General features: G+C 42.0%; 1 protein-coding gene across 12 annotated transcripts in view; it reads left to right on the plus strand.

Annotated features, from left to right (window-relative positions):
• Nucleotides 1–14,632, plus strand: part of RC3H1 (ring finger and CCCH-type domains 1) — a 473,299-nt gene that overhangs the window by 155,075 nt on the left and 303,592 nt on the right. For 8 of the 12 annotated variants that reach the window (XM_053693264.1, XM_053693271.1, XM_053693272.1 and 5 more), the window contains exons 4-5: nucleotides 11,692–11,934; nucleotides 13,642–13,817. In XM_053693264.1, the coding sequence (XP_053549239.1) occupies nucleotides 11,692–11,934; nucleotides 13,642–13,817 (419 nt within the window). The remainder of the gene's footprint in view (nucleotides 1–11,691; nucleotides 11,935–13,641; nucleotides 13,818–14,632) is intronic. The other 4 variants (XM_053693267.1, XM_053693270.1, XM_053693273.1 and 1 more) reach the window with 1 other exon arrangement.

Consider the following 14,632-nt stretch of genomic DNA (forward strand, 5'->3'; position numbering starts at 1 on the left):
CTCCGCCTACCCCAGTCATTCTCTTTGCCGTTGTACAGGCAACATCTCCACGGAGATGGCTTAGAGTTTTTTAGTGTTTAACTGTAGTTTTTATTATTCAATCAAGAGTTTGTTATTTTAAAATAGTGCTGGTATGTACTATTTACTCAGAAACAGAAAAGAGATGAAGATTTCTGTTTGTATGAGGAAAATGATTTTAGCACCGTAACTAAAATCCATGGCTGTTCCACACAGGACTGTTGAGAGCAATTAACTTCAGTTGGGGGAACAGTGTGCAGTCTCTTACTGCTTGAGGTATGACACATTCTAACAAGACGATGTAATGCTGGAAGCTGTCATTTTCCCTATGGGATCCGGTAAGCCATGTTTATTAAGATAGTAAATAAGGGCTTCACAAGGGCTTATTAAGACTGTAGACTTTTTCTGGGCTAAATCGATTCATTATTAACACATATTTAGCCTTGAGGAATCATTTATTCTGGGTATTTTGATATGATTATATCGGCAGGCACTGTTTTAGACACCTTATTCTTTAGGGGCTTTCCCTAATCATAGTCAGAGCCTCATTTTCGCGCCGGTATGGCGCACTTGTTTTTGAGGACAGCATGGCATGCAGCTGCATGTGTGTGGAGCTCTGATACATAGAAAAGTCTTTCTGAAGGCATCATTTGGTATCGTATTCCCCTTTGGGCTTGGTTGGGTCTCAGCAAAGCAGATTCCAGGGACTGTAAAGGGGTTAAATATAAAAACGGCTCCGGTTCCGTTATTTTAAGGGTTAAAGCTTCCAAATTTGGTGTGCAATACTTTTACGGCTTTAAGACACTGTGGTGAAATTTTGGTGAATTTTGAACAATTCCTTCATACTTTTTCGCAATTGCAGTAATAAAGTGTGTTTAGTTTAAAATTTAAAGTGACAGTAACGGTTTTATTTTAAAACGTTTTTTGTGCTTTGTTATCAAGTTTATGCCTGTTTAACATGTCTGAACTACCAGATAGATTGTGTTCTGACTGTGGGGAAACCAAGGTTCCTTCTCATTTAACTATATGTATTTTATGTCATAAAAAAATTTAGTAAAAATGATGCCCAAGATGATTCCTCAAGTGAGGGGAGTAAGCATGGTACTGCATCATCCCCTCCTTCGTCTACACCAGTCTTGCCCATACAGGAGGCCCCTAGTACATCTAGTGCGCCAATACTCCTTACTATGCAACATTTAACGGCTGTAATGGATAATTCTATCAAAAACATTTTAGCCAATATGCCCACTTATCAGCGAAAGCGCGACTGCTCTGTTTTAGAAAATTCTGTAGAGCATGAGAACGCTGATGATATGGTTTCTGAAGGGCCCCTACACCAGTCTGAGGGGGCCAGGGAGGTTTTGTCTGAGGGAGAAATTTCAGATTCAGGAAACATTTCTCAACAAGCTGAACCTGATGTGATTACTTTTAAATTTAAGTTGGAACATCTCCGCGCTCTGCTTAAGGAGGTGTTATCCAATTTGGATGATTGTGATTATCTGGTCATTCCAGAACCACTATGTAAAATGGAAAAGTTCTTAGAGGCCCCGGGGCCCCCCGAAGCTTTTCCTATATCCAAGCGGGTGGCGTACATTGTTAGTAAAGAATGGGACAGGCCCGGTATACCTTTAGTACCTCCCCCCATATTTATAAAATTGTTTTCCTATAGTCGACCCCAGAAAGGACTGATGGCAGACAGTCCCCAAGGTCGAGGGGGCGGTTTCTACTCTACACAAGCGCGCCACTATACCCATAGAAGATAGTTGTGCTTTCCAAGATCCTATGGATAAAAAATTAGAAGGTCTGCTAAAGATGTTTGTTCAGCAAGGTTCCCTTCTACAACCAATTGCATGCATTGTCCCTGTCACTGCAGCCGCGTGTTTCTAGTTTGATGAGCTAGGAAAGGCGATTATTAGTAATTCTTCTTCTTATGAGGAGATTATGGACAGAATTCGTGCTCTTAAATTGGCTAATTCTTTCACCCTAGACGCCACCTTGCAATTGGCTAGGTTAGCGGCGAAGGAAAAAATGGGTTTGCTATTGTGGCGCAGAGCGCTTTGGTTAAAATCTTGGGCAGCGGATGCGTCTTCCAAGAACAAATTGCTTGACATTCCTTTCAAGGGGAAAACACTCTTTGGCCCTGACTTGAAAGAGATTATCTCTGATATCACTGGGGGCAAGGGCCACGCCCTTCCTCAGGATAGGTCTTTTCAAGACCAAAAATAAACCTAAGTTTCGTCCCTTTCGCAGAAACGGATCAGCCCCAAGGGCTACGTCCTCTAAGCAGGAAGGTAATACTTCTCAAGCCAATCCAGCCTGGAGACCTATGCAAGGCTGGAACAAAGGAAAGCAGGCCAGGAAACCTGCCACTGCTACCAAGACAGCATGAAATGCGGGCCCCCGATCCGGGACCGGATCTAGTGGGGGGCAGACTCTCTCTCTTCGCTCAGGCTTGGGTAAGAGATGTTCTGGATCCTTGGGCGCTAGAAATAGTCTCCCAAGGTTATTCTCTGGAGTTCAAGGGGCTTCCTCCAAGGGGGAGGTTCCACAGGTCTCAGTTGTCTTCAGACCACATAAGAAGACAGGCATTCTTACATTGGGTAGAAGACCTGCTAAAAATGGGAGTGATTCATCCTGTTCCATTAGGAGAACAAGGGATGGGGTTCTACTCCAATCTGTTCATAGTTCCCAAAAAAGAGGGAACGTTCAGACCAATCTTAGATCTCAAGATCTTGAACAAGTTTCTCAAGGTTCCATCGTTCAAGATGGAAACCATTCGAACACTTCTTCCTTCCATCCAGGAAGGTCAATTCATGACCAAGGTGGATTTCAAGGATGCGTATCTACTTATTCCTATCCACAAGGAACATCATCGGTTCCTAAGGTTTGCATTCCTGGACAAGCATTTCCAGTTCGTGGCGTTTTCTTTCGGATTAGCCACTGCTCCTAGGATTTTCTCATAGGTACTAGGGTCCCTTCTGGCGGTGCTAAGACCAAGGGGCATTGCTGTAGTACCTTACTTGGACGACATTCTGATTTGAGCGTCGTCCCTTCCTCAAGTAAAGGCTCACACGGACATTGTCCTGGCCTTTCTCAGATCTCACGGATGGAAAGTGAACGTGGAAAAGAGTTCTCTATCTCCGTCAACGAGGGTTCCCTTCTTGGGAACTATAATAGACTCCTTAGAAATGAGGATTTTTCTGACAGAAGCCAGGAAAACAAAACTTCTAGACTCTTGTCGGATACTTCATTCCGTTCCTCTTCCTTCCATAGCGCAGTGCATGGAAGTGATAGGTTTGATGGTAGCGGCAATGGACATAGTTCCTTTTGTGCGCATTCATCTAAGACCATTACAACTGTTCATGCTCAGTCAGTGGAATGGGGACTATTCAGACTTGTCTCCGAAGATACAAGTAAATCAGAGGACCAGAGACTCATTCCGTTGGTGGCTGTCCCTGGACAACCTGTCACAAGGGATGACCTTCCGCAGACCAGAGTGGGTCATTGTCACGACCGACGCCAGTCTGATGGGCTGGGGCGCGGTCTGGGGATCCCTGAAAGCTCAGGGTCTTTGGTCTCGGGTAGAATCTCTTCTACCGATAAATATTCTGGAACTGAGAGCGATATTCAATGCTCTCAAAGCTTGGCCTCAGCTAGCGAGGGCCAAGTTCATACATCAACCATCAGGGGGGAACAAGGAGTTCCCTAGCGATGGAAGAAGTGACCAAAATCATTCTATGGGCGGAGTCTCACTCCTGCCACCTGTCTGCTATCCACATCCCAGGAGTGGAAAATTGGGAAGCGGATTTTCTGAGTCGTCAGACATTGCATCCGGGGGAGTGGGAACTCCATCCGGAAATCTTTGCCCAAGTCACTCAACCGTGGGGCATTCCAGACATGGATCTGATGGCCTCTCGTCAGAACTTCAGAGTTCCTTACTACGGGTACAGATCCAGGGATCCCAAGGCGGCTCTAGTGGATGCACTAGTAGCACCTTGGACCTTCAAACTAGCTTATGTGTTCCCGCCGTTTCCTCTCATCCCCAGGCTGGTAGCCAGGATCAATCAGGAGAGGGCGTCGGTGATTTTGATAGCTCCTGCGTGGCCACGCAGGACTTGGTATGCAGATCTGGTGAATATGTCATCGGCTCCACCATGGAAGCTACCTTTGAGACGAGACCTTCTTGTTCTAGGTCCGTTCGACCCACTCCAGCTGACTGCTTGGAGATTGAACGCTTGATCTTATCAAAGCGAGGGTTCTCAGATTCTGTTATTAATACTCTTGTTCAGGCCTGAAAGCCTGTAACCAGAAAAATTACCACATAATTTGGTATATCTGTTGGTGTGAATCTGCAGGATTCCCTTGGGACAAGGTTAAGATTCCTAAGAGTCTATCCTTCCTTCGAGAAGGATTGGAAAAAGGATTATCTGCAAGTTCCTTGATGGGACAGATTTCTGCCTTGTCTGTGTTTCTTCACAAAAAGCTGGCAGCTGTGCCAGATGTTCTAGCCTTTGTTCAGGCTCTGGTTAGAATCAAGCCTGTTTACAAAATTTTGACTCCTCCTTGGAGTCTCAACCTAGTTCTTTCAGTTCTTCAGGGGGTTCCGTTTGTACCCTTACATTCCGTTGATATTAAGTTATTATCTTGGAAAGTTTTGTTTTTGGTTGCAATTTCTTCTGCTAGAAGAGTTTCAGAATTATCTGCTCTGCAGTGTTCTTCTCCTTATCTGGTGTTCCATGCAGATAAGGTGGTTTTGCGTACTAAACCTGGTTTTCTTCCAAAAGTTGTTTCTAACAAAAACATTAACCAGGAGATAGTTGTGTCGTCTTTGTGTCCTAATCCAGTTTCAAAGAAGGAACGTTTGTTGCACAACTTGGATGTAGTTCGTGCTCTCAAATTTTACTTAGCAGCTACTAAGGATTTCAGACAAACTTTGTCTTTGTTTGTTGTTTATTCTGGTAAACGGAGAGGTCAAAAAGCAACTTCTACCTCTCTCTCCTTCTGGATTAAAAGCATTATCCGATTGGCTTATGAGACTGCCGGACGGCAGCCTCCTGAAAGAATCACAGCTCACTCCACTAGGGCTGTGGCTTCCACATGGGCCTTCAAGAACGAGGCTTCTGTTGATCAGATATGTAAGGCAGCGACTTGGTCTTCACTGCACACTTTTTCTAAATTTTACAAATTTGATACTTTTGCTTCTTCTGAGGCTATTTTTGGGAGAAAGGTTTTGCAAGCCGTGGTGCCTTCCAATTAGGTGACCTGATTTGCTCCCTCCCTTCATCCGTGTCCTAAAGCTTTGGTATTGGTTCCCACAAGTAAGGATGACGCCGTGGACCGGACACACCTATGTTGGAGAAAACAGAATTTATGTTTACCTGATAAATTAATTTATACAAAGGTGTGTCCGGTCCACGGCCCGCCCTGGTTTTTTTTAATCAGGTCTGATAATTTATTTTCTTTAACTACAGTCACCACGGTAACATATGGTTCTCCTATGCAAATATTCCTCCTTAACGTCGGTCGAATGACTGGGGTAGGCGGAGCCTAGGAGGGATCATGTGACCAGCTTTGCTGGGCTCTTTGCCATTTCCTGTTGGGGAAGAGAATATCCCACAAGTAAGGATGACGCCGTGGACCGGACACACCGTTGGAGAAAGTAATTTATCAGGTAAACATAAATTCTGTTTTTTTATGGGCACTCAGTTTATGTGAATTTGGGACAAACGTTTTTGTGTTTGGGAGTAACGTTTTCTGTTTTATGGGACGTTTGCTTGAGAGTTCTTTGGGGTTGTTTATAACCCACATGGCTTTCAGGCAGGGTTTGTTAGTTTTGTGTAGGCCCCAGCAACATCGAGTGAGGTGGGCGGGGCCTACATTTACAAGCAGCAAGCAACTTCTCCTGAGGTCCTGAGAGTCTTCTGAGGGACTAATTGAAGCTTTAAACCCCATATTATCGTTTCCTAAGGGCAGGTAGGGCCACAGCAGAGCTGTGGCAAGGTGCTAACAGGGGTTTTAACCGGTTTTAGACATTTCAATCCGGTTTTTTCATTTGGTGGTCTATTGCTTTGTTACTTGTGGTGCAATCCTTCTAAAGCTTAGTGGGTACACTGTTAAAATTTCAGAAAAATTGAAGAAATTTTAACCTGTTTTTCAGTTTGTGTATGCCTTTTTTTCTCTTAAAGGCACAGTACCGTTTTTGCAAATTGTGTTTTTCATTAAATAAAGTGTTTTCCAAGCTTGCTTGCTTTATTACTAGTCTGTTAAACATGTCTGACACTAAAGAAACTCATTGTTCAATTTGTTTTGAAGCCATTGTGGAACCCCCTCTTAGAATGTGTCCCACTTGTACTGATATGTCTATAAATTGCAAACAGCATATTTTGACTTAAAAATTTGGCATTAGATGATTCTCAGACAGAAGGATTTCAGGTTTTGCCATCTAGTTCTCCCCAAGTGTCACAACCAGTAACGCCCGCACAAGCGTCGCCGAGTACTTCTAGTGCGTCTAATTCTTTCACCTTGCAAGATATGGCTTCAGTTATGAATACAACCCTCACAGAGGTTTTATCTAAGCTGCCTGGGTTGCAAGGGAAGCGCAGTAGCTCTGGGTTAAGAACAAATGCTGAGCCTTCTGACGCTTTAGTTGCCGTATCCGATATTCCCTCACAATGTTCTGAGGTAGGGATGATGGATTTGCTGCCAGAGGGAGAGATTTCTGATTTAGGAAAGATGTTCTCTCAGACAGATTCAGATATGACGGCATTTAAATTTAAGCTAGAGCACCTCCGCTTATTGCTCAGGGAGGTTTTAGCTACTCTGGATGATTGTGACCCTGTTGTAGTTCCAGAGAAATTGTGTAAAATGGACAAATATTTAGAGGTTCCTGTTTACACTGATGTGTTTCCGGTCCCTAAGAGGATTTTGGACATTGTTACTAAGGTGTGGGATAAACCAGGTATTCCGTTCTCTCCCCTTCCTGTTTTTTTAAGAAAATGTTTCCCATTTCTGACACCATAAAGGACTCATGGCAGACGGTCCCTAAGGTGGAGGGAGCTATTTCTACCCTGGCTAAGCGTACAACTATACCTATTGAAGACAGTTGTGCTTTCATTGATCCTATGGATAAAAAATTAGAGGGTCTCCTAAAGAAAATTTTTGTTCATCAAGGTTTTCTTCTTCAACTTATAGCATGCATTGTTCCTGTAAGAACTGTAGCTGCCTTTTGGTTTGAGGCTCTTCAGATGGAGACCCCACTTGATGATATTTTGGACAGAATTAAGGCTCTTAAGTTGGCTAATTCTTTTATTACAGACACCGCTTTTCATCTTGCTAAATTAGTGGCTAAGAATTCAGGTTTTGCCATTTTAGCGCGTAGAGCGTTATGGCTTAAGTCCTGGTCAGCTGATGTGTCATCTAAATCTAAGCTTTTGACCATCCCTTTCAAAGGTAAGACCCTATTCGGGCCTGCATTGAAAGAGATCATTTCAGACATTACTGGAGGGAAGGGTCATACCCTCCCTCAGGATAAGTCAAATAAGACAAGGACCAAACAAAATAATTTTCGTTCCTTTCGAAACTTCAAGAGTTGTCCCTCTACCTCTTCCCCTGCTGCAAAGCAAGAGGGGAACTTTGCTCAAGCCAACCTGGAGACCTAATCAGGCTTGGAACAAGGGTAAACAGGCCAAAAAGCCTGCTGCTGCCACTAAGTCAGCATGAAGGGGTAGCCCCCGATCCGGGACCGGATCTAGTAGGGGGCAGACTCTCTTTACTCAGGCCTGGCAAGAGACGTTCAGGATTCCTGGGCAGTAGAAATTGTAACCCAGGGATACCTTCTAGATTTCAAGGATTCCCCTCCAAGGGGGAGGTTTTCTTTCTCAATTGTCTGTAAACCCGACAAAAAGAGAAGCGTTCTTACGCTGTGTAGAAGACCTTTTTACCATGGGAGTGATCTGCCCAGTTCCAAAAGTAGAATAGGGGCAGGGGTTCTACTCCAATCTGTTTATAGTACCCAAAAAGGAGGGAACTTTCAGACCCATTCTGGATCTCAAGATCCTAAACTAATTCCTAAGAGTTCCATCTTTACAAGATGGAGACCATTCGGACTATCTTACCATTGATCCAGGAGGGTCAATATATGACCACCGTGGACTTAAAGGATGCATATCTGCACATTCCTATCCACAAAGATCATCACCAGTTCCTCAGGTTCGCCTTTCTGGACAAGCATTATCAGTTTGTGGCTCTTCCTTTCGGGTTGGCCACGGCGCCGCAAATCTTCACGCAGGTGCTAGGGCCCCTTCTGGTGGTTCTAAGGCCATGGGGCATAGCAGTGGCGCCTTATCTAGACGACATTCTAATTCAAGCAGGCGTCCTTCCAACTAGCCAAGTCTCACACGGACTTAGTATTGGCCTTTCTAAGGTCTCACGGGTGAACGTAAAAAAGAGTTCTTTCCCCCCTCACAAGAGTTTCATTTCTAGGGACTCTGATAGACTCGGTGGACATGAAAATATTTCTGACGGAGGTCAGGAAATCAAAGATTTTGTCCACCTGCCGAGCTCTTCATTCCATTCCTCGGCCGTCAGTGGCTCAGTGTATGGAGGTAATCATATTAATGGTAGCGGCAATGGACATAGTTCTGTTTGCTCGCTTGCATCTCAGACCACTGCAACTATGCATGCTCAATAAGTGGAATGGGGATTATGTGGATTTATCTCCTCAGATAAATCTGGATCAAGAGACCAGAGACTCTCTTCTTTGGTGGTTGTCACAGGATCACCTGTCCCAGGGAATGTGTTTCCGCAGGCCAGAATGGGTTATAGTGACGCCAGATGCCAGTCTTCTGGGCTGGGGTGCAGTCTGGAATTCCCTGAAAGCTCAGGGTTTGTCGACTCGAGAGGAGGCTCTCCTACCGATAAATATTCTGGAATTAAGAGCGATATTCAATGCTCTCCAGGCATGGCCTCAGCTGGTTTCGGCCAGATTCATCAGGTTTCAGTCGGACAACATCACGACTGTGGCTTATATCAATCATCAGGGCGGAACAAAGAGTTCCTTAGCGATGATAGAGGTCTCAAGGATAATCCAATGGGCAGAGGCTCACTCTTACCATCTGTCAGCGATCTATATCCCAGGTGTAGAGAACTGGGAGGCAGATTTTCTAAGTCGTCTGACTTTTCATCCGGGGGAGTGGGAACTCCATCCGGAGGTGTTTGCTCAGCTAGTTCGGCTATGGGGCACACCAGAGTTGGATCTGATGGCGTCTCGTCAGAACGCCAAACTTCCTTGTTACGGCTCCAGGTCAAGGGATCCTCAGGCTGAACTGATAGATGCTCTAGCAGTACCCTGGTCATTCAACCTGGCTTATGTGTTTCCACCTTTCCCTCTCCTTTCACGTCTGATTGCCAGAATCAAACAGGAGAGAGCATCAGTGATTTTGATAGCTCCTGCGTTGCCACGCAGGACTAAGTATGCAGACCTGGTGGACATGTCATCCCTTCCACCATGGTCTCTGCCATTGAGACAGGACCTTCTGATTCAAGGTCCATTCAAGCATCCAAATCTAATTTCTCTGCAACTGACTGCTTGGAGATTGAACGCTTGATTCTATCAAAGCGGGGTTTCTCTGAGTCAGTCATAAATACCTTGATTCAGGCTTGAAAGCCTGTTACCAGGAAAATTTATCATAAGATATGGCGTAAATATATTTTTTTGGTGCGAATCCAAAGGCTTCTCCTGGAGTAAAATCAGGATTCCTAGGATTTTGTCTTTTCTCCAAGAGGGATTGGAGAAAGGATTATCAGCTAGTTCCCTAAAGGGGCAGATATCTGCTCTGTCTATTTTGTTGCAGAAGCGTCTGGCAGATGTTCCAGACGTTCTGGCTTTTTGTCAGGCTTTAGTTAGAATTAAGCCTGTGTTTAAACCTATTGCTCCGCCATGGAGTCTAAATTTTAGTTCTTAGAGTTCTTCAGGGGGTTCCGTTTGAACCCATGCATTCCATAGATATTAAGCTTTTATCTTGGAAAGTTTTGTTCCTAGTTGCTATCTCTTCAGCTCGAAGAGTTTCTGAACTATCTGCATTACAATGTGACTCTCCTTATCTTGTGTTCCATGCTGATAAGGTGGTTTTGCGTACCAAGCCTGGGTTCCTACCTAAGGTTGTTACTAACAGGAATATAAATCAAGAAATTGTTGTTCCTTCTCTGTCCTAATCCTTCTTGTAAGGAACGTCTGTTGCACAACTTGGACGTTGTTCGTGCTGGGAAATTTTATTTGCAGGCAACCAAAGATTTTCGTCAAACATCTTCTTTGTTTATTCTGGAAAGCGTAGGGGTCAAAAGGCTACGGCGACTTCTCTTTCCTTTTGGCTGAAAAGCATCATCCGTTTGGCTTATGAGACTGCTGGACAGCAGCCTCCTGAAAGATTACAGCTCATTCTACTAGAGCGGTAGCTTCCACATGGGCTTTTAAAAATGATGCTTCTGTTGAACAGATTTGTAAGGCTGCGACTTGGTCATCGCTTAATGCCTTTTCAAAATTTTATAAATTTGATACTTTTGCTTCGTCGGAGGCTATTTTTGGGAGAAAGGTTTTGCAAGCAGTGGTGCCTTCCGTTTAGGTTCCTGTCTTGTCCCTCCCTTCATCCGTGTCCTAAAGCTTTGGTATTGGTATCCCACAAGTTAGGATGAATCCGTGGACTCGGTACATCATGCAAAAGAAAACAAATTTTATGCTTACCTGATAAATTTCTTTCTTTTGCGATGTACCAAGTCCACGGCCCGCCCTGTCTATTCAAGACGGATAATTTTTTTATGTAAACTTCAGTTACCTCTGCACCTTTATAGTTTCTCCTTTTCTTCCTTGGCCTTTGGTCGAATGACTGGGGGGAGGAGTTAAGGGGGGAGCTATATAGACAGCTCTGCTGTGGTGCTCTATTTGCTACTTCCTGTCAGGAAGGACAATATCCCACAAGTTAGGATGAATCCGTGGACTCGGTACATCGCAAAAGAAAGAAATTTATCAGGTAAGCATAAATTTTGTTTTTTGGGCAGTGAACTATCTCCAATTACATGTATGTCTATTTCTTAACAAAGTGGATCCCAGAGATGCTTTTACAATCATTTGTGCCATGATTGCACCAGCAGTATGTAAAAAAGATTTCAGTGAGAAACACAAGGTTTGTGAAAAACTTAGCCTCGCATTTGGTGGGGAAATGTTGGCATGAAATATACCAAAATTTGCCTAGATCAATATCTTTGGTTGTCTGCTGGGATTTTTTTTAATTTTTTTTTTACAGATAAATAAAAACAAAAAACAAGGCTCTATTTTAGTTTAAATGGACCAATGGCACAAATGCTAAAAAATCTCCGATATTTTGGGCACGTTCTTCTATGAAAGTCCTGGTAGCAAAGGCGGAGGGGGGTAAAATAAAAATGGAAAAAAATATGCTTTTAAAATAATTTTTATCCACCCTGTTTTCTAGGGTCCATTTCTTAAAAAAAATATATCTAAACTTTAAAAATTAAGCTGCGTATTTTGAAAGTCTATATTTGATTCCTGTTTTCAAAGTTGATAGAATTATCTGCCACATTTCAAGTGATTTTACAAATATTGGTTTCTTGACTTCTGTTTTGCACATCTACTCAAATTTATATTTTATTTTTACATTTAAGTAGGTGTGGGTCTAAACAGCACCACGCAAAGTGTACTGAGTCGCCCTATGCAGAGGAAGCTGGTAACACTTGTGCATTGCCAGTTAGTGGAAGAGGAGGGACGTATTCGAGCCATGAGAGCAGCTCGTTCACTGGGTGAAAGAACAGTCACAGAGCTTATCCTTCAACATCAGAATCCTCAGCAGCTGTCCTCCAACCTGTGGGCTGCTGTTCGTGCCCGTGGCTGTCAGTTTCTTGGACCAGGTAGCGTGAAATTGCTCCAAAATTCAAAAAAATAAATGAAAATAATAAATTCACTGTATAAACAGTGCATACAAAATAAAGAGACATTTACAGTCTATAAAATATTTAAAGGGACACTAAACCCAAATTTTTTCTTTCATGATTCAGGTAGAGCATGCAATTTTAATGAACTTTCTAATTTACTCCTATTAATTTTTCTTAGTTCTCTTGCTATCTTTATTTGAAAAAGAAGGCATCTAAGCTAAGGAGCCAGTCAATTTTTGGTTTAGGTCCCTGGACAGCAATTGTTTATTGCTGCTGTCAAATCAGCAAGGGCAACCCAGGTTGTGAACCAAAAATGGGCCGGCTTCTAAACTTACATTCTTGCTTTTCAAACAAAGATAGCAAGAGAATGAAGAAACATTGATAATAGTAGTAAATTAGAAAGTTGCTTAAAATTGCATGCTCTATCTGAATCATGAAATAAAAAATTTGGGTTCAGTTTCCCTTTAAGCATGCATTTCCTCATATTTAACGTAACTCTTTACAATTTAAATATATTTTTAATATTTTTATTTTGAGGTTAATCTTAACACATGGTATTTCAAACATTTAAGAAATGTTTTAATTAAAGGGACAGTCAACACAAGAATATTTGTTATTTTAATATATAGATAATCCCTTAATTACCAATTCCCCAGTTTTGCATAACCAACACATTTATATACACGTTTTACCTCTGTAATACCTTGTATATAAGCCTCAGCAGACTGCCCCCTTATTTCAGTTCTTTTGACAGACTTGCATTTTAGCCAATCAGAGCTGTCTCCATGGTAAATTCACATGCATGAGCTCAATGTAATCTATATGAAACACGTGAACTAATGCCCTCTAGTGGTGAAAAACTATCAAAATGCATTTATATTAGAGGCGGCCTTCAAGGTCTAAGAAATTAGCATATGAACCTCCTAGGTTTAGCTTTCAACTAAGAACACCAAGAGAACAAAGCAAAATTGGTGATAAAAGTAAATTGGAAAGTTGTTTAAAATGACATGCCCTATTTGAAACATGAAAGTTTTTATTGGACTTGACTGTCCTTTTAAATTAGTCATACAACACCATTCAAATTCAATAAAAAGTTATACTTGCATTAAAAACCATAAGAGATGATGCAACTGTTATCTGTCTGGCCAAACAATAACAACATGTTTCAAAGCAACACCCCTTCCTCAGGTATCCATTTCCATGCTATGCACCAAAGTTTTTCTATATTTGTTACAGAAAAAAAAGAAAGTAAAAAGTAAAAGAAAATCTAATCAGAACATGGATTTGAATCATTCAGAGTATACAAAAAATGAAAAGTAAATTAATTTTGTTAGAAATAAGCATAAGCCTTCTGTAATTAGTAAATATTGAGAAACATATTTGTATACATTTCAATCAATACAAAAAAAATGTGGAGAAGGAATGACCCCCTCTTTACTCCAAAATACTGTTCCCTATCCCCAGTCTCTCTTACAAATCAAAACATAATAAATTTAAACATTAGTATGTTTAATCACTTCTTTTTTATAATCATGATAGAAAGTCCCTTTGAAGGGTAATTTATTTGTTGGTGAAGAAGCATGATTTCTTATGATGTTTTTGACTTTGATCTATTTGTGCTTGTAAAGAAATGTAATTAATGTTACAACCACAAAACTTTTCATGACGATGTCTGTGTTTCAGCCATGCAGGAAGAGGCCCTGAAGCTTGTGCTTCTGGCTCTTGAAGATGGATCTGCACTTTCTCGAAAGGTCTTGGTTTTGTTTGTGGTGCAGAGACTTGAACCGCGCTTTCCTCAAGCCTCAAAAACTAGCATTGGGCATGTTGTCCAGTTGCTTTATAGAGCCTCCTGCTTCAAGGTGAGCTGCATATTTCTACATAGCACTGTACGACAAAAATTATTTATGAAGCTGTAGGAAAGTTTACTTAAACATATAAATATATATATATATATATATATATATATAAAACTGCAAAATATATATCCTAAGTTAAAGGGACTCATATGCTAAATCACTTGAAACTGATGCAGTATAACTGTAAAATGCCGACAGGAAAATATCACCTGAGCATCTCTATGTAAAAAAAGGAAGATATTTTACCTCACAACTTCCTCAGCTCAGTAGAGTAAGTTCTGTGTAAAAAGTTATCTTTCAGTTACTGTCCAGCTGCAGGTAAAAAAAAACCCCGAAGAAATGAACAGCAGCCGATCAGCATCAACAGTGCTGAGGTCATGAACTCTTTTACTGTGATCTCATGAGATTTGGCTTAACTCTCATGAGATTTCATAGTAAACTTCCTTAAACTGAATAGGGAGATAAGATGAGTGCACACAAAGTTTGCTCCTTTGCCTGTTCCGGGGACAGACATACTGATTTGCTGCTTAGAAGTCCTTTACAATGGGGTGTGGCTACTGAGGAACTTTTGAGGTAAAATATCTTTCTTGTTTACATAAAGATGTTCAGGTGATATTTTCTAGTCAGCTTTTCTTCTGTTAAGTGTGATCAGTCCACGGGTCATCATTACTTCTGGGATATTACTCCTCCCCAACAGGAAGTGCAAGAGGATTCACCCAGCAGAGCTGCATATAGCTCCTCCCCTCTACGTCACTCCCAGTCATTCTCTTGCACCCAACGACTAGATAGGATGTGTGAGAGGACTATGGTGATTATAC

Source organism: Bombina bombina, chromosome 10, assembly GCF_027579735.1.
Source record: "Bombina bombina isolate aBomBom1 chromosome 10, aBomBom1.pri, whole genome shotgun sequence".
Classification (NCBI taxonomy): domain Eukaryota; kingdom Metazoa; phylum Chordata; class Amphibia; order Anura; family Bombinatoridae; genus Bombina; species Bombina bombina.